Source organism: Caretta caretta, chromosome 23 (genome assembly GCF_965140235.1).
Source record: "Caretta caretta isolate rCarCar2 chromosome 23, rCarCar1.hap1, whole genome shotgun sequence".
NCBI classification, from domain to species: domain Eukaryota; kingdom Metazoa; phylum Chordata; order Testudines; family Cheloniidae; genus Caretta; species Caretta caretta.
In genome coordinates, this window is record NC_134228.1 from 5,810,199 (window position 1) to 5,837,865 (window position 27,667).

At 54.3% G+C, this 27,667-nt stretch overlaps 1 protein-coding gene across 1 annotated transcript; it reads right to left on the bottom strand.

Annotated features, from left to right (window-relative positions):
- Positions 1 to 5,692: 5,692 nt before the first annotated feature.
- Positions 5,693 to 27,210, bottom strand: FOXA3 (forkhead box A3). The gene is made up of 2 exons (XM_048833186.2): positions 27,026 to 27,210; positions 5,693 to 6,862 (listed from the first exon to the last, which is right to left on the bottom strand). Exons 1-2 carry the CDS (start codon positions 27,095 to 27,097, stop codon positions 5,693 to 5,695), a joined length of 1,242 nt encoding a protein of 413 aa, XP_048689143.1. The 5' UTR covers positions 27,098 to 27,210.
- Positions 27,211 to 27,667: the final 457 nt, after the last annotated feature.

A 27,667-nucleotide genomic window follows, 5' to 3' on the forward strand; every position in this document is an offset into this window, starting at 1 on the left:
CTGGATCCAGTAGTGGGGCTGGAAAGGGCGGCAGCTGGGCCCCATCAAGATGTTGGGGGCGGGGGGAGTTGGGGACCTGGGCCCCATGGCGGGCCTGGGACGGGTGTGGGGCTGGGCTGGGAGAGGGGCTCATCTCCCACACTGAACCAGGACCAGCCCCAGCTCTTCCTCATCCAGTCATTGGCCACCTTCCCCAGGGGGCGTAGTGGGGCGGTGCGTGTCTAGAATAACCTGGTTTGATCTCTAGAAGGTCCCCCCATTGGGTGTCAAATCACATCTGTCTCTCCCCGCTGGGTGGGGGGGACCCCAGTAACCCCCATTGGGTGTCAAATCACATCTGTCTCTCCCCGCTGGGTGGGGGGACCCCAGTAACCTCCATTGGAGTGTTGCGTCACTTTCTAGCGTTTTTCCCCAGCCATGAGAGCTGCAAACATTGTGGTAAGGCTGGGATGTCACCCAGGTATTTGACGCTGGGCCCTGCCCCGTTGTCCTCCCAAGAGTGTGTCTGAACCCCTGGAGGGAGCGGCTGGGTCAGAGAGAGCTCGGGGCTAGCGGAAGGGGGCTGTGTGGTTAAAGCCCTAGGTTAGGACTCAGGAGATCCAGGTTCTGCCTGTGTGACCATGAGAGAGTCACATGCTACTTCAGGGCCCTGTCTGTATGGGGGGAGCTCGGGAGAAAAAAGGAAGGGAAGCTCTTTGGGGCAAGGGACAGTCTTTCACCCTGTGTCTGGGCAGCGCCTGGCACGACGGGGCCCTGATCTCGGTCACGGTGTGTCTGGGCAGCGCCTGGCACGACGGGGCCTTGATCTCGGTCACGGTGTGTCTGGGCAGCGCCTGGCGCGACGGGGCCCTCATTTTGGTTGGGAATTCTAAATGGTCCTGTCATGCACATAATAATAATAAAATGTGCACTCAAACTTTTTGGCAAACGTTTGCAGAAAATCCGGTTGGTTGGTGACCCAGTTGCTGATCAAACAAGGGGACAAAGGAGCTCTCAGAGTGGAATTTACCCTGGGGAATACACAACCACTGACATGCACGGGGAATCTCACCGCGAGCCAGCTGCGGTCCTGATCCTCTGATGAGTTGTGTCTAGAGCTGGTTGGGATTTTTTTTAAAGGATTTTTTGGATGGAAATGGCTTTTCCTGGATTAAAAATTTGGCATATTTTGATTTTGCAGAAACTACAAATGAAATATTTCCTTGCAGGTTAGATGGACATTAAACTGCCTCTGCTAATGTGCTGCCATGCCTCATGGGAGTTGTAGTGCAGATCCTTCATGCCCCCATTCTCTTCTATTGGCCAGGCTCCTTGGATGGACTACATCCCCCATGGACCATGGTGTCCTCTGAGAGCGAGCCAGATGATGCATCATGGGAATCATGAATCTGTGGTGAATCATGGGATACGCAGTCCATAGGGGCATGAGGCACAGCTCCCATCACAGATGCAGTTTAATGTCAAACCAATTGAAAATGAAACGTTTCCTCATTTCCCAGTCAACATTTATGGACTGTTTCAATCCAGGCAAATTTTTGGACACATTTGATTGTTTTGGAGAAAAATCAAATATTAGAATATCGGAATTTCCTGCAAGACAGAAACTCCGAGTTTCACTTGGCTCTTCCCATGTAGCTAAACCACTATGACAGTGGTGTCATTGTAGGCAGAATTCCCCCGACTCCAGCTACATGCGTGGGGAGGTACATAAGAACATAAAAACATAAGAACATAAGAACGGCCAGACTGGATCCATCCAGCCTAGTATCCTTGTCTTCCGACAAAGGCTAATGCCAGGTGCCCCAGAGGGAATGAACAGAACAGGGAATCATTAAATGATCCATGCCCTGTCACCCATTCCCAGCTTCTGGCAAACAGAGGCTAGGGACACAGTCCCTGCCCATCCTGGCTAATAGTCATTGATGGACCTTTCCTCCACGAATTTATCTAGTTCTTTTTGAAGCCTGTTATAGCCTTGGCCTTCACAACATCCTCTGGCAAAGAGTTCCACAGGTTGACTGTGCGTTGTGTGAAGAAATACTCCTTGTTTTTGTTTAAGACCTGCTGCCTATTAATTTCATTTGGTGACCCCCGAGTTCTTGTGTTAAGGAAAGGAGTAAATAACACTTCCCTATTTACTTTGTCCACACCAGTCATGATTTTATAGACCTCTATCATATCCCCCCTTAGTCATCTCTTTTCCAAGCTGAAAAGTCCCAGTCTTACTAATCTCTCCTCATATGGAAGCCGTTCCATACCCCTTGTAATTTCTGTTGTTCTTTTCTGAATCTTTTCCAATTCCAATATATCTTTTGTGAGATGGGGCCACCACATCTGCATGCAGTATTCCAGATGTGTGCATACTATGGATTTCTATAGAGCAATGGTCACCAACCGGTAGATCATGATCAACTGATCGATCGTGGAGCCGCTGACCGTCGATCTCAGTCTCAGTCTAGGGTTGCCAACCCTCCTGCAGCCAAACCAGGAGATTGGCCACTAACAGTCCAGCGGTGCAGTGGGGACAAGGCAGGCTCCCTGCCTGCTCTGGCCCTGCGCCGCTCCCAGAAGTGGCCGGCATGGGAGGTCTCGGCGCGCTGCTCCCCTTCGCAGGCACTGGCCGCAGCTCCCATTGGCTGGGAATGGGGAACCGCGGCCAATGGGAGCTGTGGGAGCAGTGCCGGCGGAGGGGGAAAGCGCGCAGAGCCACCTGCCCCTCCCCCCCAGGAGCCATGGCCAGACATGCTGGCCGCTGCTGGGAGCGGCACGGGGCCAGGGCAGGCAAGGAGCCTACCTTAACTCCGCTGTGCCGCTGCCCGGAAGCTGCCTGAGGTAAGCAGTGCCCTGTCAGAGCCTGCACCCCGAACCCCTCCCACACCCAAACTCCCTCCCACAGCCCACACCCTCTCCTGCACCCCAACCCTCGGCACCAGCCCTGAGCCCCCTTCCATACCCCTCCCACACCCCACCTCCCTCCTAAAGCCTGCACCCCCTCCTGCACCCCAACTCCCTGCCCCAGCCCCCTCCCAGAGCCCACACCCTGCACCCCCACCTGCTGCCTGAGCCCTTAGCCCCCTTCTGGAGCCAGCACTCCGCACCCCCTCCTACACCCCAACCTCCTGCCCCAGCCCTGAGCCCCCTCCTGCACCCAAACTCCCTCCCGGAGCCCGCACCCTGAACCCCAACCCGCTGCCCCAGGCTCAGCCCAGAGTCCCTCCCACATTCCGAACCCCTCAGCCCCAGTCCAGAGCCCACACCCCCTCCCACACCCCAACCCCCTGCCCCAACCTGGTGAAAGTGAGTGGGGGGGGGGGAGAGCAAGGGACGGGGGGGGGGAATGGAATGAGTGGGGCGGGGCCTAACAGAAGGGGCGGGGAAGTTATCTTGTGCTCAAAAAGGTTAGAGAGCACTGATACAGAGGCAATATGGTATTTTCTGTCCTATTCTCTCTCCCTTTCTTAAAGATTCCCAACGTTCTGTTGGCTTTTCTGACGGCCGCTGCACATTGAGTGGATGTTTTCAGAGAACTCTCCACAATGACTCCAAGATCTCTCTCTTGAGTGGTAACGGCTAATTTAGACCCCATCATTTTATATGTATAGTTGGGATTATGGTTTCCAATGTGCATCACTTTGCATTTATCACCATTGAATTTCATCAGCCATTTTGTTGCCCAGTCCCCCAGTTTTGAGAGATCCCTTTGTAGCTCTTCGCACTCTGCCTGGGACTTAACTGTCTTGAGTAATTTTGTATCATCTGCAAACCTTGCCACCTCACTGTTTACCCCTTTTCCATCATTTATCAATATGTTGAAAAGGACAGGTCCCAGTACAGACCCCTGGGGGACACCACTAGTTACCTCTCTCCATTCTGAAAACTGGCCATTTATACCTACCCTATGTTTCATATTTTTTAACCAGTTACCAATCCATGAGAGGACCTTCCCTCTTCTCCCATGATGACTTACTTTGCTTAAGAGCCTTTGGTGAAGGACCTTGTCAAAGGCTTTCTGAAAAGCTAAGTACACTATATCCACTGGATCCCCCTTGTCCACACAGAATCGGAGAAGATTAGGCTTGCAAGAGACCTCAGGAGGTATCTAGTCCAACCGCTGGTCAAAGCAGGACCAACCCCAACTAAGTCATCCCAGCCAGGGCTTTGTCAAGCCGAGCCTTAAAAACCTCAAAGGATGGGGTCTACCACCTCCCTAGGTAACCCATTCCAGTGCTTCACCACCCTCCTAGTGAAATAGTGTTTCCTAATATCCAACCTGGACCTCCTCCACTGCAACTTGAGACCATTGCTCCTCGTTCTGTCATCTGCCACCACTGAGAACAGCCAAGCTCCATCTCTTTGGAACCCCCCTTCAGGTAGTTGAAGGCTGCTATCAAATCCCCCCTCACTCTTCTCTTCTGCAGACTAAATAACCCCAGTTCCCTCTGCCTCTCCTTGTAAGTCATGTGCCCCAGCCCGCTAATCATTTTAGTTGCCCCCCTCAAACAACTCTAGTAGATTGGTGAGGCATGATTTCCCTTTACAAAACTCATGTTAACTCTTTCCCAACATATGTCATTGTCTGACAACCTTATTCTTTACTATAGTTTCAACCAGTTTGCCTGGTACTGAAGTCAGGTTTACCAGCCTGTAATTGCCGGGATCCCCTCTGGAGCCCTTTTTAAAAATTGGCGTCACATTAGCTCTCCTCAGGTAATTATGATAACGATGCAACCTCCTATTTGGACAGATGAAATCTTGCAGCGAAGAAGTGTGTTATTTTTTTAATGATCTTGAATACCAAAAAAAAAAAAAAAAAAAAAAAAAAAAAAAAAGGAAAGACACACTTAAAACGAACCATCCACAAACAAATCCCTCTCTAAAGTATGATATATTAAAACCGACTCTATTAACCCCTTTTCCAAAGCAAATATTTAAATAGAAAGCCATTTACAAAAAACAACAACAACAAAAATCTAGAACAATTCCTCCCCCCGCACCAGGCTTCACACTCACGGGGCCCAGTGTGTCGGTGGCATAACCAAGCCCCTTGGACGTAACAGTGGACTCCTGCCATGTGTGGATCTACAGGGTTTGGGGATCGCCTGGAGAAGCTCTTGGGAACTGTAACACTTCGGCAGTGAATTCCATGTGCCTGGGGAACTACAAGGGCTGCTCCCAGGCTCCCAGTTCTAGGTCAGGGGATGGATGTATAGCTCTTCTTCTTTGAAACAGACAAGGCTGCTCACCCAATGCCCCACCCTAGCTGGGGAGAGCCCTCCCTTGCCGTTGAGCTCAGTGGCACCGTTCTGGTAGCTAATGGCACAGAACCAGGGGCAGGATCCTAGCTGGGCTGGTGACTGGCTGGCGTGGTCTCCCAGGAAGTGGCCAGGACAAGGGGAGATGTGGAATGTGTTGACCCCACCTGGCCATTCCCTTGGGGAGAGACTTTGCCCTGCTCCCTTGAAAGGTTTGGAGGGTGGGGGGAGCTGGGGAGTGGGAGGGTATTTTCCACACCCAGAAAAGGAGCCCCTACACAGTGCCTGGCACAGGAGCTGGCCTCTCGTTCCTTTCCCCATGTCGTGCCTGGTGGACAATGGACGGGAACGTCTTACACTCAGGGGGGTAGGTGGGGGAAAGGCGTCTGCCCCTTGCCCCCAATCTCCGCAAGCGGCCTTGGCTCTCCGAAGGGGGGCCATTACGAGGCATTGAGCAGGGAGCGGCTGTACAGGCTCTGGTAGTAGGAGCCGGTTTCACTGAGCGAAGTGGCCGTCTCGTAGGCGTGTTTGCCGTCCGGCGCAGTGGGGGAGCCGTAGCCGCTGTAGGCCATGGCCTGCTCGTAGGCCTTCAGGTCGATCTTGTGGCTCTGCTCGGAGGACATCAGGTTGGTGATGGAGAAGGGGTGATTGAAGTTGTACTGAGGGTCCATTTTGAGGTCGTTTGGGAGGTCCAGACTGGTGATGGAAGAGGGGAAGTAGTGGCTATTCATGGGCTGAGAGATGGGGGAGGCCTCGGAGGCCGGAGATGAACCCTGCACGCCAGAGCAGTCCAACTGGACCAGGCCCCTTTGCTCCTCAGAACCGTGGGAGGCATCTGAATGGCCAGACTCGGCCCCTTCAGAAGCTGTGTTGGGGCTTTGGCCTTCTTGGAGCCGCTCAGGGTGTTTGGGAGCCTGCTCCTGGGCGCCTGATGGCTTGGCGTTCGGTTTCTTGGCCTTGTCTTCAATCTTGAAGCGCTTCTGGCGCCGCAGGTAGCAGCCGTTCTCGAACATGTTGCCGGAGTTGGGGTGCAGGGCCCAGTAGGAGCCTTTGCCAGGCTTGTCCGGGGAGCGGGCCACTTTGACGAAGCAGTCGTTGAAGGAGAGCGAGTGCCGGATGGAGTTCTGCCAGCGTTGCTGGTTCTCCCGATAATACGGGAAGAGGTCCATGATCCACTGGTAGATCTCGTTGAGGGTCAGCATCTTGCTGGGGGCCTGCTGGATGGCCATGGTGATGAGGGATATATAGGAATACGGGGGCTTGGCGTGAGTCAGCGTGCGCCGGTATGACTTGTTGATCTCCTTGGGCCGGTTGATGCCCGAGGCTGGGTATCCCAGAGGGGCCAGGGACTGGCTCACGTTCGGGTAGGGGGATAGGGAGTTTATGGTGGGTGCTTGGGTCCCTAGTGGCGTCAGCACCGGGCTGACAGGCGACGTCATAGTGGGAAGGCCCATGGGGCTGGCGGAGCTGGTCAGCCCGGTGAGGGAAGGGCTGTTCGGGTAGGTCATGTTAATGGAGCTGGGGGAACTGAGCGAGTTGAGTGTCATGTAGGAGTTGATGGTGTTCATCGGCCCCAGGCTGGAGGTCATGGTGCTCACGGATGGATAGACCTAGGAGAAGCCAAGGGACAGAGTTAGCCTTGCAACTACCACAGAGGGCTTCGGACTAGTCCAGGGGTGACATAGTCGAGAGGGTCGGTGACGTGAGGCAGGGCAGTAACTCGCACAACAAGGGCTGGCTTCGGGTCTCAGTAACACTAGGGTAAATGTGGACACAGGGGAGTTACTCCTGCTTTGCACCAGTGTAATCAAGAGCTGGATTTGGCATCCAGGGGATAGGATGGGAATGGATTGTAGCAGGAAAAGTAATTCAGGAGTGTGTAAGATAGAGGTCTGTATTCTGTTCTTGTGTAAACTGGAGTGAATCCAGATTTACACCAGTAGAACTCAGACCAAAATCTGGCTCTAACTCTATTAACTTCAGTGGAGACATTCCAGATTTACACCAGTGGAGCTGAGATCAGACTCCAGGCCTTACTTCCTTGACATCAGGAGTGACTCCAGATTTATACCAATGGAGCTGAGATCAGAATCCAGCCCTCACTCCCAAGACTGCCATTTCTAATGTGAAAAAGGAGCAGCAAAACCTGCTTCTTTCAAATAACGAACCAGCCAGCTCTCCTTCAGGCCTGCGAAGGAAGGCCATAAACCCAGTATTTTGTCCCCTTCTCAGGTCACCTTTAAAGCAGAGTTCATTAAATAAACAGCTTAGTGCAATGCAAAGTGGGATCCCAGTCGCAGGTGTAACAATGGTGCCTGCTATTTACACTAGATAGGCTTTAACAGAAAGGGCTCATTTATGAGCGCTGCCCTGCTGCCAATCAATGCAGTCAGTGCCACCTTGTATGTTTCCTGTCTGTGGTGTTGAGCGTTGCTAAGTTTTGCAGCCCACGGCTCAACCACAGCCTCATTGGAAGCCCGTTGAAGTCAATGGAAAAACTGCCATCAATTTCAATGGGGTTTCGATCAGGCTCCAAACCCATGAACACTGCTCCTCAGCGTGCCAGGCACATGCCTGGGAGCCAGGACTCCTGGGTTCCAATTGTAAACCGGCCACAGCTCTGCAAAGTGCTTTGAGATCCCATGATGAAAACCCACCTGGTGGGCTAAGCTCCCCTGTAGACTGCAGTGACGATGGCAGAACGGGTTTGCTACCTGGCTTCGTTCTTCCGGGACTTTCGTGGGTCTGACTGCATCCCGGGACCACTCCATGCCATGGGAAAGAGTCAGAGCCTTTCGGTCCAGAAGGGACCATTAGATCCCCCAGTCACCCCTGAACTGCGCCCAACAACCTGTGTTTGGATGAAGCATCTGCTAAACAGGCCTCCAAGAGACACCAAGAGCTGGAGGACCCACCACTTCCCTGGGCAGTTTGTTCCCGCAGCTTAAGCACCCGCACTTGGGCCTGATTTTCAGCTGGTTCTGCCCTTTCTCTCCTAGTGCCTGGTGTTTTCACCCCAGGAAGATACTTAGACACTGATCAAGTCACCTCTTGATCTTTTCTCTGATCACCGACACAGACTGAACTCCGCTGGTTTCTCACCGTCTGGCCCTGATTGGTTTTGTGGCTCTTCTTGTGCCCTTGCCAATGTGTCAACATCCCTTTTAAAATGCAGCCCCCAGAGCTGGATGCAGGATGAGGTATCAGCCTCACCAACGCCAGATACGGAGGGAAAATCCCCTCCCTGCCCCTACTCCTTGGTTCATACAGTTACGCTTTGAGATCCTCTGCCGAAAAGCTCTCATTCAGTCAAGACGTTGTCGGGGGAATAGACAGATCAGGGGCAAATTTCCAGCCAGCTGCTGATTTGGCAGGGTGTGAATCAGCCCCTGAAGCTTTGGAGGGGGCAAATCAGAGAGGTGGGCACCCTGCAGCCAGGAAAGATCCCTGGGCAGGGCTCTCTGGTCTGCAAGGGTCATGGGGCCTTGTCACCCTTCTCCCTCGTACGGCAAAGCTCTAGAAACGAGGAGAGGGTGAAAGAGCTTGTATACGGTGCCGACAGGTGCCTTACAGCAATGATTAGGTAGATAGATAGATAGATAGATAGATAGATGGGGTGTATGTGTATAAATAGACATATATAGAGAGAGGGAGCGATAGATGGGTGAGCTGTGAGGAAGAAACCCTTATTCAAACATAACTATTTGACATTGACATGTTGCCAGGAATTCAGAAAAGAGCTCCAGAAATGTGGGGGTCTGGAGGGACTCAGGTTTCAGGCTGCCTGCTTGGATGAAGGGGTGATCTATGCCCTGTGTTTGAACCCTTAGGACTGTACTGATTTAGAAACAGAGCAGGTGAAAGCAGCCCAGCCTCTCCTGTGGACGCGGTTACATTGCTATAAAGGTGCTCATGGCAGTTTAGCTTATTCCTGTAATTTTAGGTATAGCAGAATCCACCATGGTTCCCCCGCCCCGACGCAAACCAGATTCCTGAACCTTCGCCCAGCCCAACCCAAAGTCCTGCCAGTGTGCACCCCAAACTCTATTACAGCCTTGAAACCATCATCCAAAATTCACAGGGCTCTGGTGCCCAGCTGAACTGAGCTCTCCTATCCCACTTCCAGCCTTCCCAGGCTTCCTCCAGCCCTGCTGCGCTATCTAGCAGCACTTGGCAGGAACTAATTAGCTCTCCTTGTGAGGTGGGGGGTCACTAGTCCCATTTTACAGATGGGGAAACTGTGGGCAGTAGCAAAGAGATGCTCGTGGCGGAAAGGGTCAATCTTGGAGGCAAATGGGACAAGACATGGGCTCCTACCCAGATGGGGGCGTTCTACAGGAAACAGCTGTTCAACCCCCTGCTCACTTGAAGGGGGAAAAGAAATTAAGCAGCAACTTTTTTCAGCGGCAAACTCAGCTTGGAAATTTTGCTTGTGTGCCTCATGGGAGTTGTAGTTCAGATGCCTCATGCTCCCCATTCTTCTCTATAGGCCACGCTCTCTGGTCGGACTACATCTCCCATCATGCACCGTGGCCACCCTTCCTGGTGAGGGAAGGTGGTTTTGTCCTGGGAATCCCTAGATGTGGTGCACTATGGGAGATGTTGTCCAGCTGAAGAGACTTCCCCTAAAAGGAAATTGAAGAAATTGAAGACTTCCCCTAAAAGGAAACTGAACCACAGCTTCCATGAGGCAGGAATCTGAACTGAGCGATGTCCGTTTTGGGGCATGTTGGCTTTTCAGACACTTGTCACACCAAAATGTCCATTAGCGGAAAACCCAATTTTCTACTGAAATACAGCATCTTCCACTCTGCAGGCTGACTCAGCAGCAATCTCCATGCCAAGATCTCCTGCTCCTGTGGCCACCTCTGGGGTGGAACATGGCAACCAGCAACACTGCCTCATAACGTTCCACAATAACTTATCCTTCTAGATCTCCCTTTGGACTTCAGGACATGTGCTAGTGTATTAATTAAGGTCAGTATGCATGCTGCGTCATTATTGTAGGGCAGCTTGTGAGTGCTGGGCTGGGCACATGGCTTTGTTACTATACGGTTGCTTTTGACATTAGCCGAGTCCTGGAACTGATTTTCAAAGGAGTTTTGCCCTGTTTGGTTTTAAAAGATTCACGGACTTTAAGGCCAGAAGGGACCATCATGATTGTCTAGTCTGACCTCCTGCACATGGCAGGTCACAGAACCTCACCCACCCACTCCTGTGATAGCCCCCTTATCTCTGAGTTACTGAAGTCCTCAAATCATCCACCATTTGCTCTAATTTAAACCTGCAAGTGACCCAGGCCCCATGCTGCAGAGGAAGGCAAAAAAACCCCCCCAGGGTCTTTGCCAATCTGAGCCGGGGGGATTCCTTCCTCACTCCAAATATGGAAATCTGTTAGACCCTGAGCATGTGGGCAAGACCCGCCAGCCAGACACCTGGGAAAGAATTCTCTGTAGTAACTCAGCATCCCATCACCAGCTGTAACTTGGGAGATATTTGCTGCTAGCCATTGTAGGCAGTTTTGTCATCCCATCCCCTCCATAAATGTATCAAGCTCAGTCGTGAAGCCAGGTAGGTGTTTTTCCCCCACTGCTCCCCTTGGGAGGCTGCTCCAGAACGTCACTCCTCTGAGAGTCAGAAACCTTGGTCTAATTTCAAGGCTAAACTTGTTGATGGCCAGTTTGTATCCATTTGTTCTTGTGTCCACATTGGCGCTTACCTTAAATAACTCCTCCCTCTCCCTGGTATTTCTCTCTCTGATGTGTTTATAGAGAGGAATCCTATCTCCCCTTAGCCTGCGTTTGGTCAGGCTAAACAAGCCAAGCTCCTTGAGTCTCCTCTCTTAAGGCAGGGTTTCCATTCCTCGGATCATCCTCGTAGCCCTTCTCTGCACCTGTCCCAGTTTGAATTAATTTTTCTTAAACTTGGGAGACCAGCACTGCACACAGTATTCCAGATGAGATCTCACCAGTGCCTCGTACAAGGTACTACCGCTTCCCTATCTCTGCTGGAAATCCCTCTCCTGACGCATCCAAGGACTGAGTTAGCCTTTTCAATGGCTGGATCACGTTAGCGGCTCATAGTCATCCTGTGATCAACCAATACTCCCAGGTCTTCATCTTCCTCTGTTGTTTCCAACTGATACGTCCCCAGTTTATAGCAAAAATTCTTGTTGTTAGTCCCTAAGTGCCTGACCTTACGGTTTGCACTATTCAATTTCACCCCAATTCTATGCAAAGGCTGCAACCAGGCTTTGCAAACAGACACTGAGCTGCAGAAAGGCCAAACCTTGCCCCTAGCCACCTTGGCAGGGCGCTGGGACCCCAAATAATAGTGGGAGGAGAGGTGGGGTGGGAATGCTAAGAAAACAGTCCCTTATTTTTTAAATACAACGTTGGCAACTCGACACGATGGAGTCCTGATCTCGGTCACTTTGTGTCTAGGCAGCACCCGGGGTGATGGGGCTCTGATCTTGGTCACTGTGTGTCTGGGCAGTGCCCGGCCCGACGGGGCCCCGATCTCGGTCACTGTGTGTCTGGGCAGCACCTGGCCAGCACGACTGGGCCTTGCTCTCAGTTGGCATCTCTTTGCCCCACCCTGTTACCAATTACTACACACTCTGCCCAGTCAGTTGTGAGACACTAGCTAAGGCCATCCCTGACTCCCCCATGAAATCCCTATGTTGCTGTTCATCTTCGCTTAGGTCCTTCCGCACCCGGCAGTTCCTGGGTGAGCGGAGGGGTCTGGCTGGGTGGCTAAAATGAACATTTGGCTGCAAATTCACCCCCAGCCCTGGCCTACACTTACCCCCTTGCCTCCCCCCATCTGAGGGACCCTCCTCCCCATCTGACCACAGCACAGGCCCCATTGGCTCCCCGCAGCCCAAGAGACCCCCCTCCCCATCTGACTCAACACAGGCCCCATGGACCCCCAGCCCGAGGGACCCCCCCATCCCAGCACAGGCCCCATGGACTCCGAGTCCGAGGGACCCCCCCCACCCTATCTGACCCCAGCACAGGCCCCATGGCCTCCCAGCCCAAGGGACCCCCCACCCATCTGACCCCAGTGTGGAGACGGCTTTCCCCAGAACTCTGTGGCTGCTCTGGCAACTTGTAACAGTCTCAGAAGAGCGGGGAGTAAACTGAGCCCCTCCTCACTGAGGCAGCCCCTCCGAGCCCAGGGGCAGGTGGGGATACGCGCCCCCTGTTCTGTAGCAGCCTCTGTCCCTCTCTGGCCACAGAGAGAATAAACCTACTGCATGGGCTCTGCTCTGGGGCCCCCCAGGAGGATCTCAAAGCTCCTCACAGACATGCATGGATCTTCCCCAGGAGCAGTCAGGGCAGTATTGTCACCCCTGTGCTGCAGAGGGGGAAACTGAGGCACAGCATTGGGAAATGACTTGTTGTTGCCAAGGTCCTTCAGAGAGTCAGCTGCAGAGCTGGGACCCCACGCCCTCACACCAGAGCTGGGAATGGAATCCAGGAGTCCTGGCACCCAGCCCCCCTGCTCTAACCACTAGATCCCACTCCCCCATCCCAGAGCTCGGAATGGAACCCAGCAGTCCTGGCTCCCAGCCCCCTGCTCTAACCACTAGATCCCAATCCCCTCCCAGAGCTGGGGCCAGAACCCAGGAAAGCTCCTCCCCGACCCCGAACGTGGCGATCAGCTTGACCCTGAACACATGGACCAGACCCACCAGCCCTGCACCTAGAGAGAGGATTTTCCGGGCCACCTCAGAGCACTGGCTCACCCCGTCCAGGGTCCCGTCTCCAGCTGTGGCTGATCTCTGATGCTTCGCAGGATGGTGGGGAAAAAATACCCCAGAATGCATCTGGCCAATTGTACCTCTCCTTGGTGACTCCCAGCTTCCTGCCAGGGAAGGGGAGTGCGTGTGTGTGCTAATGTGCGATGACACACATGCTCCAGACCCCTCTGTTCCCGGTGTGCCGCCTCCTAGCGGAGCGTGATCACCCAGTGAGCAGCCCAGCCACCAGGACTGCCAGCATCCACCGGCCTGCGGCAGGCTCGCTCTGTCTCTGCTGGCAGGAAAGGGCCGCCTGCCCGCCCGCCCGGCTCTTAAGCCGGTCAGAGGGTGGGTTAAGTGAGGCCCTAGATTGAGTTCGATCTCCTATTGGCACAGCTGCATGAATCCTGGGACATGGCTCTCTCTGACTGGCTAATGCGGGGCTGCCCGGCGGATGCGGCCACCTGCCCTGAGCAAATGTCAGACACGACTGTACAATTTTGATCTGGGGAGACGGATGCTGTTCGCTGCTTATATTGAATGTTCAGCGAAATATCAGTGAGTGGGACAGATCCCAGCTGGGTCAATCATCCAAAGCTTCGATGGGCCAGATCATAGAATAGAATCATAGAATACCAGGCTTGGAAGGGACCTCAGGAGGTATCTAGTCCAACCCCCTGCTCAAAGCAGGACCAATCCCCAACTAAATCATCCCAGCCAGGGCTTTGTCAAGCCTGACCTTAAAAACCTCAAAGGAAGGAGATTCCACCACCTCCCTAGGGAACCCATTCCAGTGCTTCACCCCCCTCCTAGTGAAAAAGTTTTTCCTCATATCCAACCTAGACCTCTCCCACTGCAACTTGAGACCATTACTCCTTGTTCTGTCATCAGCTACCACTGAGAACAGTCTAGATCCATCCTCTTTGGACCCCCTTTCAAGTAGTTGAAGGCTGCTATCAAATCCCCCCTCACTCTTCTCTTCCGCAGACTAAACAAGCCCAGTTCCCTCAGCCTCTCCTCATAAGTCATGTGTTCCAGTCCCCTAATCATTTTTCTTGCCCTCCGCTGGACGCTTTCCAATTTTTCCACATCCTTCTTGTAGTGTGGGGCCCAAAACTGGACACAGCTGGTGTCAATTGGAGACAATGGCCCCATTGGAGTCAATGGCCCAGATCCCAGCTGGGGTCAGTCGGCCGTAGCCCCATTGGAGTCAATGGGCCAGATCCCAGCTGGTGTCAGTCGGCCGTAGCCCCATTGGAGTCAGTGGCCCAGATCCCACCCGGTGTCAGTCGGCCGTAGCCCCATTGGAGTCAATGGGCCAGATCCCAGCCGGTGTCAGTCGGCCATAGCTCCACTGGGGGGCATACGGAGCATGTTACCCACTCTCTGTAATCCTGATACTCCAGATGGGCAGAGCAGCGCTGTCTCTAGGAGTCTGCGTGTGTGACGGTGCAGACCCTGAGCCAGAACCAACAGCTCAGAGGCTTCAGAGCTGATGTTTTGGTCCTGGCCTGTCTCTCAATATCACCCTGGCACCCCTGAGCACATCGTAGGCCCATCTGGCCCCTTGCCTCCCATCTGATGTCAGACGTATGGGCAGGAATCCTTGGGATGCCTCTGGATCACTGACCTCACCCACAGCCTCCTTCCCACGGTGTGGGGTGTGGGGGGGGGAGAGAGAGAGAGCACCCATGTCACTCTGTCACTGCCTCAGCTGAGCGCCCCTGGCGCTGGTGTGACCGGCTCCCGCTTGAGGGGCTTTGGCCAGAACATGCAGCACCTCCATCAGCCCGGGGAGATAGAACCTGAGCCGGCCGAGATCAATATCCCCGTCTCGCTGCGTGGGAATGACTCAGGGTCCTCCTGGGAAAGAGCAGGGTGTCACAGATTCACGGAGCCCAAGACCAGACAGGACCCCTGTGACCATCTAGCCTGACCTCCTGGAGCGCACGGGCCAGAGAACCACCCCAAAATCATTCCTAGGGCAGAGCTGTTACATAAAACCCGTCCCATCTTGTTTTAAAAATTGCCAGTGACGGAGAATCCACCATGTCCCTCAGGAAGTCCTTCCAATGGTTAATGATGCTTACTGTTAAACATTTACTGCTTATTTCCAGTCTGAATTTGTCTGGCTTCAACTTCTAGCCGTTGGATCGTGTTCGACTTTCCTCTGCTAGACTGAAGAGCCCATTATGAAATATCTGTAGGTGCTTATAGATGGGGGTGGGGGTCAAGTCCCCTTTTAACTGTCTCTTTGTTAAACCAGAGAGAGCTCCTGGCATGTCTCACTGCAAGGCAGGTTTCTTAACCCTTCAATCTTTCTCGCGGCTCTTCTCTGAGCCCTCTGCAATTTACCAACATCCTGCTTGAACTGTGGGCCCCGGAACTGGTCCCAGGATCCCAGCAGTGGTCGCACCAGGGCCAAACACAAAGTAAAATCACCTCTCTGCTCCTATTCAAGATCCCCTTGTGGATGCCTCCCAGGATTGCAGTCACCCTTTTGGCCCCAGTGTCACACTGGCAGCTCATGCGCAGCTGATTCTCCTCCACGGTGCCAAGCTTTTTCAGAGTCCCAGCTTCCCAGGATAGAGTCCCCTGCCTTGTAAGTGGGGCCGAGGTTCTTAGCTCCTAGGTGCATGGCTTTATTAAACTGCAGGTTGTCTGCTTGCGCCCAAGAGCCAGTTCTGAGTGTCACGGCCGTCAGTAAGATCACACACTAGATAAATAACTAAAAGCTACATATAATACAGTGATCACATAAAAACCTGAAGCACACAGGAGCTGAGCTTGGTCTCAGTGACGCTGGTCGGGGTCTGGAGTAACGCCACTGCCATTAACTGACCTGTCCCCCATTTACACTTCTGCAAACTTCAGATCCGGATTAGGTGCAGCAAACGGCTTGGCTCCCTGGTAGGTGCTAATATTAGTTCCCCATATACGGAGAGGAATCAGGCCCAGTGGAATGGGCACTGGGCTGGCACTTAGAAGGCACTGGGCATCCTTGCTTATTTGGCCTGTAGGCTCTTTGAAGTCGGGATTATATCTCACTGTGTGTCTGGGCAGCGCCCGGTGCGACGGGGCCCTGACGTACAGACCCCATGTACAGGTCACAGAACTGCCCAGGCACACAGTGACCGAGATCAGGGCCCCGTCGGGCCAGGCGCTGCCCAGACACACAATAACCGAGATCAGGGCCCAGTTGAGCTGGGCGCTGCCCAGACACACAGTGGGAGACAGTCTCTGCCCCGAAGAGCTCATGGTCTGACCAGACGAAGGAAGGATCAGTATCTGTATTGGAGAGAGAGGGAGCTAAGGCCCATCGAGATTCAGGGCCTGGCCCAAGGTCACCGAAGGAGACAGCAGCAGAGATGGGAGACCCATCTCCTGAATGTGAGGCTTGTGCTCTAAGCGAGGCTAAGTCACCCTCAGAGAGCTCTGCAAATATTAACCAAGTCACTCTCACCACCCCCCTCTGGCCAGTGGAATTAGCCCCCTTCTACAGAAGGGAAACTGAGGCACCGTGCAAGTGGCAGGGCTGAGAGGAGCGTTGAAGAGCCCCAGGTCTGGACCCATTGAGCCAGCCGGCATTATCTGCCAGGATCTCCAGTGTAAATACTGACATCCCCCGTCCCCTTCTGCTTCCTATTTCCTTGCTGCCTGATTGCTTTACCGTGCTTATCTCCCCGGCCTTGCGTCAGCCCCATGTCATTCAGCAGGGAGATCCTGCTGCAGACCGTGGCCATCTGCAGCCCAGCGGGGGCAGGTGAGCGGGAGAGGAGCCGCATGGCCAGAGCAGGGAGCCTTTCTGGCCACAGCCTTTCTGGCCACAGACAGGGTGGTATTTGTATGTCAGGGGAAAGGCCGGGAAGAAACAGTTTAATCTAATTACTCCAGATTCTATTCTACTAATTAGATAGATTCGATAGATGGGGTGTATGGGGATGGATGGATGGATAGATAGATGGGGATATGAGGATAGATAGATGGGGATATGGGGATAGATAGATAGATAGATAGATAGATAGATAGGGTGTATGGGGATGGGTAGATAGAGAGACAGAATCATAGAATATCAGGGTTGGAAGGGACCTCAGGAGGTATCTAGTCCAACCCCCTGCTCAAAGCAGGACCAATCCCCAACTAAATCATCCCAGCCAGGGCTTTGTCGAGCCGAGCCTTAAAAACCTCTAAGGATGGAGATTCTACCACCTCCCTAGGTAACCCATTCCAGTGCATCATCACCCTCCTAGTGAAATAGTGTTTCCTAATATCCAACCTAGACCTCCCTCACTGCAACTTGAGACCATTGCTCCTCATTCTGTCATCTGCCACCGCTGAGAACAGCCGAGCTCCATCCTCTTTGGAAACCCCTCTTCAGGGAGTTGAAGGGTTGCTATCAAATCCCCCCTCACGCTTCTCTTCTGCAGTCTAAATAACTACAGTTCCCTCAGCCTCTCCTTGTGAGAGATAGGGTGTATGGGGATAGATAGATAGATTAGATAGATGGGGTTATGGGGATAGCTAGATAGCTAGATAGAGTGTATGCAAATGGATAATCTCTAATCTTCTTATACATTATTATTGTTATTTTTACCAGGCACTGCTGCTCCTTGCCTAACAGCAAACCCACCGCTGTGCTGGTGTGTCCTGTGTTGGTGCGTGTGGCTACATGCCCCAGCCGTGCCGGGTGAGTGCCGCCCATGTGGTTCGACGCACAAAGCACACATGTTCGTGGCAGGATGGATCCATATGGCCAGGCCTGGAGCAGTTGCAACAGCCGAGGACGGTGGTGTCACTCACGGCCCGGGCGGCCCCAAAGCCTTTCCAAACAGGGCTGTAGACACAGCGATTGTGTAAGGCAAACACCAGAACCATTCTCCCTGCGGCAGCAGCTCACTCGCAGCCTTGGACATTGGTATCAGGTCTATCACAAGCCGGGGGGAGGCCAGCCAGGACATCGGGGTACGCCCTTGCCCCTCCCCTAAATGGCAGAGGAATCTTTAACCTCCTGCTGGGCAAGCCGCCCTCCCCCACAAGCCACACTCACAATGCAGAGGTAGGATGGGAACTTGTGACACTGGGGAGAGCACCCCCAGCTGGGCACCGGGCCTATTACAAAGCCATGTCCCTGCCATGCAATTACCCAGATACCCTCAGACATAGACCTCATACGCCCAACCCCGGTGCCAGAAAAATCCCAAGACTGACTTAAAAATCATGGGATTTACTGTTTTTTCCCAAAAACTTCATACGTTTGGGGGGGCTGTTTGCCAGGCATCTGAATTTGGGGCCTTCCAGGAACCCCCTGTTGTACACGCCCACCAGGGCTAGAGGTGGAATTGATTTTAAAAACAGAACTGAGATTCTCCCATATTCACGGGACTCCAGGTGCTGGAGCTCTAAGAAACAGGCCAACAATTCCCAAGGCTCCGGAGAGCTGGCAACACTGGATTGAGCCCCCAGCCTGGAGTAAACCCGCAGTTTAGCACCTGTTAGGAGTCTCCTGCTTCTTCCCCCACCCCTCCCACAAAAACTCCTCAGTTAGTTTTCACCCCTGCGGCCGCCTCTCAGATACCAGGGCAGTGCCAAATTCCCACTCAAATCAGTGCTTGGCTTGCTGGCCAAATACAGCCCCTAGCATCTGAGCGGCTGGGGGCCCAATCCTGGGGCCATGCCCACTGGGTCAAACCCTGTATCTCTTCTAAAGGAGCGATGGAGGAGGAGAAAGGACAGTGCTGGGGAGGGAGTGGGGTCCTGCCCCGGGACTCGGGAGACCAGCCTTCAGTTCACAGATCTGCTACAGAGTCTCTGTGTGACCTTGGACAAGACATTTAATCTCTCTGGGGCCATGGTTTGACCAGGTGTTAATGGAAAGCAGTACTTCTTCCTTTGTCTGCTTAGACTGTGGGATCTTTAAGGCAGGGGATAAGTCTGGGCAGCGTCCAGCCCGATGGGGCCCTGATCTCGGTCACTGTGTGTCTGGGCAGCGCCCGGCCCGACGGGGCCCCGATCTCGGTCACTGTGTGTCTGGGCAGCGCCTGGCGCGATGGGGCCCTGATCTCAATCCTCCATGCACCTAACAAGAAACATCCAGTCCATAGGGCAAACCCCTGGTTTTAGAAGAGCCACTGGGGATTTTGCCTGAGTGAGGATTTGGCGTCAGTCCCTAGAGCCCCCTGGCCTGGGAAGAACCTGAGGACCCTTCCCCCCACACCCCGTCAGCTAGCTCAGCACTAACTCCCGGGACCCCTTCCCCTTTCTGCATCGGGGCAGGGAGAGAACTGGCCCCCGGCACCCACCCGGGCCCGGGGAAGGAAACACCCCGTAACAGAGGCTCCTTTGGAGTCCAGATCCCCTGCGTCGGATCATCTCACCTCCCAGCAGAGCAGGGAATCAGACGTTAACCGGCCCCAGGCCCCATCCCGAGTCTCCCCCTTTGCTTCATGGCCGAAGCTCCCCGTCTGCTCCAGACGTGGCTGTTCCCTGGCCTCTTTGCTCCTGAAGAGCCCTCAGCATGGAGGACAATCAGGTCACTGTGCTGGGCCTGGAGCACGGGACAGGGGGCGGATGCCGCAGGCTGGGAAGGGACCAGCTGTTCAAGCCCAGGCTGTGGGATATGCTGCAGTCCAGCCCCAGTGCTGGGACGGAGGGAGGGCAGGACGGTGGAGGGGAGGGTGACTTTCTGAACGTAGGAGAAAAAGGTATCTGTCAGGGATGGGAGAGGGACATTGAGGCGTCTGGACCAGACGCTTCCCTTTCTGTGCTGGGAGCTCCAGCCACCTCCAGGCCTCTGACCCTTCATGACCGCAGGAAGCCAACATTTTTCAGATGGGGAAACTGAGGCACAGAGCAGGGATGTCCAAAGTCACAGCACAGATCAGTGACAAATCCAGGCATAGGACCCTCTCTGCTCTAACCAATAGACCCTACTCCCCTTCCAGAGCCAGGGATAGAACCCAGGTGTCCTGGCTCCTAGCCCCTCCACTCTAACCACTAGACCCGACTCCCCTCCCTCAACGACAAATAGAACCCAGGGGTTCATGGACCAGAATTCCATCACGCTAGGTGCTGCCCCAAAGAGCTGAGAGTCAAAGTAGTTCAAATATCAGGAAGCAGGCCTCAAAAAAGCATGAGATTTTTCAAAAGCAACACACATTGGATTCCTTTTCTTGGTCCTCCGGTTTCTGAGCATTGAGGCTGACCGTGGGTCAAGGTGCCAAGCTTTTCTCCTCAGCCACAGTGTGAGGAACTCACTTTGTTATAAAAGAAAGGCCAGCTGCATTTCCATTGTGTTCCCATGACTCCTGGAGCTGGAGCTTTGAGAAAACCATAGGCTAGTCTGAGACGCACAATAAAAGTGGGGCAGTTGGCAGCGCTGGGGGTGGGGTGTGACGTATGCTTGAGTGTGTGTGTCAGTGGCCCTGCTTCAAAGTGTGGGGGTGTGTCCGTGTGGGTGTGAGAATGACCCTGCTTTAAAGTGTTTGCGGGTGTGACCCCACCTTAGAAAGCCTGCTGATACCTAATGCATTTGGGAGATGGGATCCCTGTCCCAGATCTCTCTCATCCCCAGGGCTGTCATGCAGCGGTGCCAGCCCTCATGATCTCCTTGTAATAGCTGGTGTGTTCCTTAAAGCCCCAGCTCCCAGAGTCATATGAATCAGTGAGAATCTCCACTTTCCTTTGGGTTTTAAGTTGAAGTCTGGCCACGCTGGTTGCTAAGAAACACTTGTAAAGTTGACTCCCAAGGGCTCCGAAGCCAGATGGGAAATGAAGGGAGCCCCGGGAGCAATTGGGTTTGAAACCTCCCCCTCACTAAGCCAATCTTGCAATGTTCAGGGCCTAACGCCCCCCTTCCTGGGCTCCCCCCAAGCTGCCTATTGCTCCCCAACTTGACTCTTCAGCCAAAGAGCTTTTTCTAGGAACAAATGCTGCCCTGCTGGAAAGGGTATTCCCCTCCCTGCACATCAGGGTCAGATCCGCTGGGGGTAAATCAGTATTACTCCTTTGGCTTCAGTGAGCTCGTTTACCCCAGCTGAGGATCTAGCCCATTGACTCCAATGGAGTGACCCTGATTTACCGCAGTTGGAGAATTGGCTCTGTAGACTCCCATGGAGCTACGGCCGATTGACACCGGCTGGGATCTGGCCCATTGACACCAGCTGGGGATCAGGCCCCATTAATGCCAATGGAGTTATGCAGGTTTGCCCCAGCTATAGATCCCAGACGTTTCAGCTACTAGTGTCCAATCTTAAAACTGAAAGGGTTTAGCAATAAATGCGAAAGAAAACAGCCTCCCCCCAGCCTGCGTAGTCGGGTTTAGATGCTAGAAACCCAGTTCCCGTCATTCAAGTGGGGAGACTGTTATACAGAAGACATCCAATAGCTTGCAAATTAAGCACCATGTAACGGAAAGAGAGACGCAGGCTCTCAGGGACTGCAAAGCAGGCTGGCCTGTGCGCACCCAGCCCGGATGTCGTGTTTTTCCCATCATGTAGCCGGTTGGGCCCACATTCCAGTGCCATTGTCTGGTGGTTGGAATACAGCTCTGGACGCTCGCAGAGAGGGATCCGAAGCAAAGACAGCAGTTCCTGCCCCCCGAGGATCTCAAAGCACCTCAGCATGCTGTTGTCTCAGTTTACAGAGAGGGGCAAGTGACTTGCCCCAGGTCATGCTGCAAGCAGAGCTGAGAACAGAACTCCGCTTGCCCCTGCTGTCACCACCCTCCACTTTCCTGGCCAGCAATAGAACCCAGGTGTCCTACCTCCCAGCCCTATCATAGAATCATAGAATTCTATGTTCCTACCCCTTTAACCACCAGACCACTCGCTGCGTCCTAGAGCAGGGAATAGAACCCAGGCGTCCTGCCTCCCCCGCATTCTTTTTGTTCTAACCACCAGAAAATCAAAGACCAGACCATCAACTGCTCCAAAAGCCGCCCCCTCGAGGGCCATTACTGGTCAGCTGCAGGCTGCCACCTGGGGAATTCTTCGGTGTAACACCCCACCCCCAAAAGAGGAGCCTGAATCTCCTCTGGACACCAGTTGTAGGGCATGGAAACTCCACTGGCTTGGGTGAAATTACTCCAGCCGGAGGGGAGAATCCGCCCCCCCAAATCTGTCCACAGAACGGAAACCATTTGTGCTGGTCCGCAGGGCAGGACATGCCTGAAGCAGACGGGGCTACACAGCGCAAGTCAAACACGCGTGGGGCATGTCTCGCACAAACTCTCTGCAACAGGTGCTGCCCCCTTCGCCCCTGTGGGTGCCCTGCCGTTGGAGCGGGATCCACAGTGCACCTGTGATGATAATGTTGCAGCAGAAGTCACTAGATGGCGCTGTTATACCCGGCCACACGAGTTCTTTTTCTGCAGCGCACGGTCTTTGCAGAGACGCTTCCTCCTTGTTACGCTGTTTATGCTGGTTCGTTCCCGGGAGGCGCTGTTGCAAACAGCGAGGATCTGTCTTAAGGGGGACAAACGGAGGCAATTCTTGGGGCATGGCTGGTTCCGGGGAACCAGGCACCAGTGCTGGTTCTGAAAGGGGGGGGGTTGCTGGCATGCTGTTTGCCACCACCTCTGTTCCAGGACTGGAGTACAGAGTAGAAAAAAACCAACTGCACTAAGGAAATACCCTCATTTTGAGTCCAGTGACATAAGAACATAAGAACGGCCATATTGGGTCAGACCAAAGGTCCCTCTAGCCCAGTATCCTGTCATCTGACAGCGGCCAGTGCCAGGTGCCCCAGAAGGCATAACCAGAACAGGCAATCTTCAGTAATCCATTCCCTGTTGCCCATTCCCTGCCTCTGGCAAACAGAGGCTAGGGACACCATCCCTGCCCATCCTGGCTAACAGCCATTGATGGACCTATCCTCCATGAATTTATCTAGTTCTTTTTTGAACGCTGTTATAGTCTTGGCCTTCACAACATCCTCTGGCAAGGAGTTCCACAGGTTGACCTCTAAGCCCATGGAATTGGCTACTGCTTACTTAATAATAATCAATAAATCATTTGCCCCGCTAGGCAGTTTCATTTCACGGCACATCTGGTAATTATTCCATTACAGACCTCGAATAATTTTTTAGCCCAGACGTGCTAAGCACGAGAACGGGGTAGGGGAACTCACAGCCACCAGTTCGGCTAAAAATGTTGATGGCATCTGTTCATCTGATCACTCGCCTGGGTGCCTTTTTGCCCGGCAGCAGGTGGGCAGGAAGGGAAAGCGGCACCGCTCCTGGTGCAAACACACCCAGGTGCAACTAGTCACAGTTGGAAAGCTCTCGGTAGGCAACCAGGGAGCCGACGGACCTGGTTTAGGGAACCAATCACAGCTTACAGGTATGGTGAATTTCATGTCCCTTTCCCAAGCTAGCAGATTAAGGTCTAACAAGACACAGTGGCTGGTGGCTGAAGCTAGACGAATTCCAGCTGGAAATAAGGGGTAAATTTTTCATAGTGAGGGGAATTAGCCATTTCCCGAAGGCCGTGGGGGATTCTCCATCACCAACAATGTTTAAATCAAGCCGGGATGTTTTCCTAAAAGCTCTGCTCTAGGAATTATCCAGGAGAAGTTCTATGGATTTTGTTATCCAGGGGGCCGAAATACATGCTCAGACTGGTCTCTTCTGGCCTTGGAGTCTATGAATCTATAGAAGTGGGGCCTGGGTCTTGTTCTGGACCCACTGTCCCAGGCTGACTCCCACCCTGGCCTGAATTCCTTGCCGGGAATGAAGAAGAGATGTTGTATTTTTCAATGCAGCTGATAGGAAACCAGGGAAAGAAAATTACGGTGGGATTTTCTGCCCCCCGCTCTGTTTTCCAATTACATTTCAAATGGTTCCTACCACTAGATAAACGCAGCCATTAGCTAGAGAGGAAGGCTGGGTCCTGGGTAAGCGGATCTCAGTTGTATCCCCAGCTCTGTCACAGCCCCCCAGGGGCAAGTCCCTGCCCCTCTCTGCCTCAGTTTCCCCATCTGTAAAATAGTGATAATAATTTTGACTTGTTTAGATTGCGAATTCTTCAAGGTAGGGGCTTGAAGGGTCTCTCACTCAATTTCTGTGCAGGGCCCGGCGCGATGGGACCCTGATCTCGGACGGGCGCTGCCCAGACACACAGTGACCAAGATCAGGGCCCCATCGCGAAGGGCCCTGCACAGACACACAGTGACCGAGATCAGGGCCCCGTTGTGCTGGGTGCCGCACAGACACACAGTGACTGAGATCAGGATCCCATTGCACCGGGCGCTGCACAGACATATAGTGAGAAACAGTTTCTGCCCAACAGATCAGGGCACAGTTAAGGAGAGGAGGGTAAACTGAGACATAGAGAGGGGAAGTGACTTGCCCAGCAAGACAGTAGCAGAGGCAGTAATAGAAGCCAGTTGTGGGGACGCCCGCCTTGGAAAGGAAAGCATTTGGATGATTTATGCTGATGTAAAGCAGCAGAAAGCTATTAGCTTCTGTGGAGTTACTCCTGCTTTGGGATCTGGCCCCACAGATTCCAGTGATTGACACCAGCTGGGATCTGGCCCCATTAACTCCAATGGAGTCACTCCTGCTTTACACCAGGTAGGGATCTGGCCCTTTATCTCCGTGGCAGGCTGTGGGCTGGGCTCCCTCTTGCTCCAGCCTCTGGCGTGGCTCCTGGGTGGCAGCTTCCCCCCGGTCACCTGTCCGTGTTTGCTCTCCCTGCGGCACGGAGCCCTCCCACCCGGCGTGTTTGCCAAGGGAGCACCTGGCCCCGATCCCCGGGGACAGCTGGCTCCTCCCGCGTGGCGTCACCACGGGAAGGGGCTGGCCCCCCGCCCTGCCCTGACGGGAGTGGCCCCCAGCCACTGCCCTGGCTGCCCGGCAGCCCAGACCGGGCCGGCTGGAGCAGGTTCTGCGCACAGGGGTGGGGGCAGCTGAGTCATGGGACGCACGGCAGGGAAACAGCCTGAGTATGACCCCCAGAACCGGCTGGGAGCCCCAGATGCAACCATCGCAACCAGCCCCCACGATCCAGCCAGCTTGCTGTTCTTGTGCGACACGCATCACCATAGTGCCCAGCATGGCCAGCCGTGCTCCCCTCGTGTAAATCGGGAGGAACCCACGAGAGCGCGGCACGGCAAGTGCCTGGTGCATTCGGCCGCACCAGGCCTGTGTGTTGGAGTGGGAGTGGGCACCCAGTGCTAAGTGTGTGCAGGGAGGGCCCAGATACCACGGTGAGGGGAGCCTGCAGGACCCAAGCTACACTACGCCATCTGGGCTAGGGGCTAGGAGAGACCCGTTCTACCATCCGCCCCCGGCCGAGCATAGCAACAATGACCAGTGCGCATGTGGATTGCGTTTTCCATGTGGGGCAGGGCTCTCTGGCAATGGGACCCTCTGGACAAGGGCCAAGCCTGGCTGTGTAGTGAATTAGCTGAACTCTGTTCGTTATTAATTATTGAGATTAATTGGTTATTAGATTCATTGCTGCTACTGTGTTAAAGCCCGAGGGCCTTCTGCCATTTACAAAACTCCAACTGAGTCTATCTATCTATCTGTTTCACCCCATAGGTCCCGGACAGGGGCTGTGTGTGTGGATGGGGGTGGGGGGCACTATTCTGCTTTGTTCCAAAGCCAATTTACAGTCCCCTGCCGCCCGGTTCTGAGCTCCTCTCCGGTGGTGTCGAGCCGGTGTGGCTCCCCGACACCGGTGCTCTTGTTTACACCAGTGGGACCCAAGCAGAGTCCGTCCGCGCTCATGTGGGGTGGGCAGGGGGCCCGGTGCAGAGGGAACACCACCACTGGGCACCTCTCCTCCCATTCACACCTGGGGTGGATCAGGAAGGGTGAGGAGTAAAACTCGAGTGAGAGGAGGATCCGGCCCGTTGGCTGCCAGGGGCTTTGGATCAGGTGCAGGGGGATGACCCCTAGTGATTCGGGCCCAATGCTGCCTCATGCTGCCGAGCCCAATTCTGCTCTCCTTCCCTAGGGATCAGCCCTGCTGTGCCAGGCACTGCTTGGGGCTCCCAGCAGGGAGCAGAATCGGGCCCTTTAGAGCAGTGGGGCTGGAGAGAGGCCCAGTTCTGGGGGGCATCACACTATCTGGCTGCTTTGCTGGCAGCCCCGGCTCCTGGAGTCCTGTGATCACAGGGGAATTGAATACATATCCTGCCTTCGTGCCTGCGGAGGAAAAGGCGCCCAGACCAGGTGGCAGAGAGTTGACGCTGGCTGCTTTGTAAAATCTCAGGGTTTCTCAGCCAGTCTGGAGGTTTGGGGGACAGGTCATTTGTCACCGCTCATGGTGTGCGATGCCAGGGCTGGAGGGGGGCTGAAGGTGCCATGAGATGAGGTGGAGGAACGTCCCTCCCTTCCTGCCCCTTCTGCCTGCCTTCAGCCCTACCCACTGCCCCCCAGCTCTGCCTCCTCCTTCCCTGCTCCGCTTTGCACTCTCCTCGCTGTTCTGAAAGAGGATTTCCAGGAACAGCAAAACCCACTGCTCTGCTTGTGCCAGGGGACTTCATGGGTGGGGGTGTCAATCCTGTGAAGAAGGGGATCCCCGGCAGGTACACACATACACCCCCTCCCCCCGGATCCAAGCCCAGGAGCACCCTGCCCTTTATCCCGAAGGATCCCCTCTTCACGTTTAATGCCCCCAAGGTCCCGGGAAGTTTAATATCTAAAGCCGCCAGCGGGCAGAACAGGCCCCAACACCTTGCTGCGTGACAACAACTTTGCTGGAAAGGAGACAGGAAAACCCTGAGTGGCAGAAACGTCCTGGGGTGTTCTTTGCTACGCCGCGTGCACCCCAGAACCAGCTGCATTGCAGCAGCTCCAGATACAACCTGCACTTCCTGGGGTGGGGGCTTCCCTCCCCCAGAACAGATCACTTTAAGGGGGGCACTGGAAACCAATGTGATTTTTCCGCTCCCCCGTCCCTCTCATTCCAGGTAGAAATTTTTTTGTAATGTCAATATCCTCCCCCTCCTCCCGAATATTAGAAAGCCACGTCCTCTAACCTGACAGCTAGAACTGGGTTCAAACGTGCCCCGCTTGACGTACCTCCGTGGGCTCGCTGTAGTACGCGTTCCACTCGGAGATGTCGTGCGATTCCATTTTGACGGATCCCAGCATTCCAAGCCCCGGGCAAAAGGAACCGACTCTCAGCTGGTCTCCAGTAAACCCAATCCAACTTCGGCCAGCTGGGTGCTGCCCTGCCCTGTTTTCCACCTTCACTCACTGCTTCCCTTCTCAGAGCCGGTCCCGAAAGGCGGGAGTGGGACACGCCAGCCCGGACCTGGAGCACAGAGGATGGAGTTTGCCTGGCTTCCAGGTGGGAAGATACGCAGCTGTGCGTCGATGGGAAAAGCGAGGGGGGCCTCAGATCTGGGATGGCGTCGGGGCCCGGAAGAAAGCCCACGCTCAGCAGCTGTCCATGGCGAAGGGACAGTCAATATCGCAACAGGTTCTGGGCACCACGGCCCTGGATCCACTCTATGACCTCTCCCGGCTGCAGCCCCCTCCCCGCGTGGCACCGTCCCCCGTGGTGGCGTGGATCCCAGGACAGCGATGTGTTCTCCCCTCACCCTGGGCTCCCAGCTGGGTCCCGGTCGCTGCACAAGGGCTTTATAGGGCCAGTTCTGATCCCACCTCCCAGCCTCTGGCTCCCAATTTAAATAGTTAGCGGCTGGCCAGAGCCTGGTG

Excerpts from the sequence above, each read along its gene's own strand:
- FOXA3 (XM_048833186.2), bottom strand. The coding sequence starts at position 27,097 with ATGCTGGGATCCGTCAAAATGGAATCGCACGACATCTCCGAGTGGAAC. Across the intron at positions 6,863-27,025 it reads ACTACAGCGAGCCCACGGAG|GTCTATCCATCCGTGAGCAC; the intron begins GTACGTCAAGCG and ends GGCTTCTCCTAG.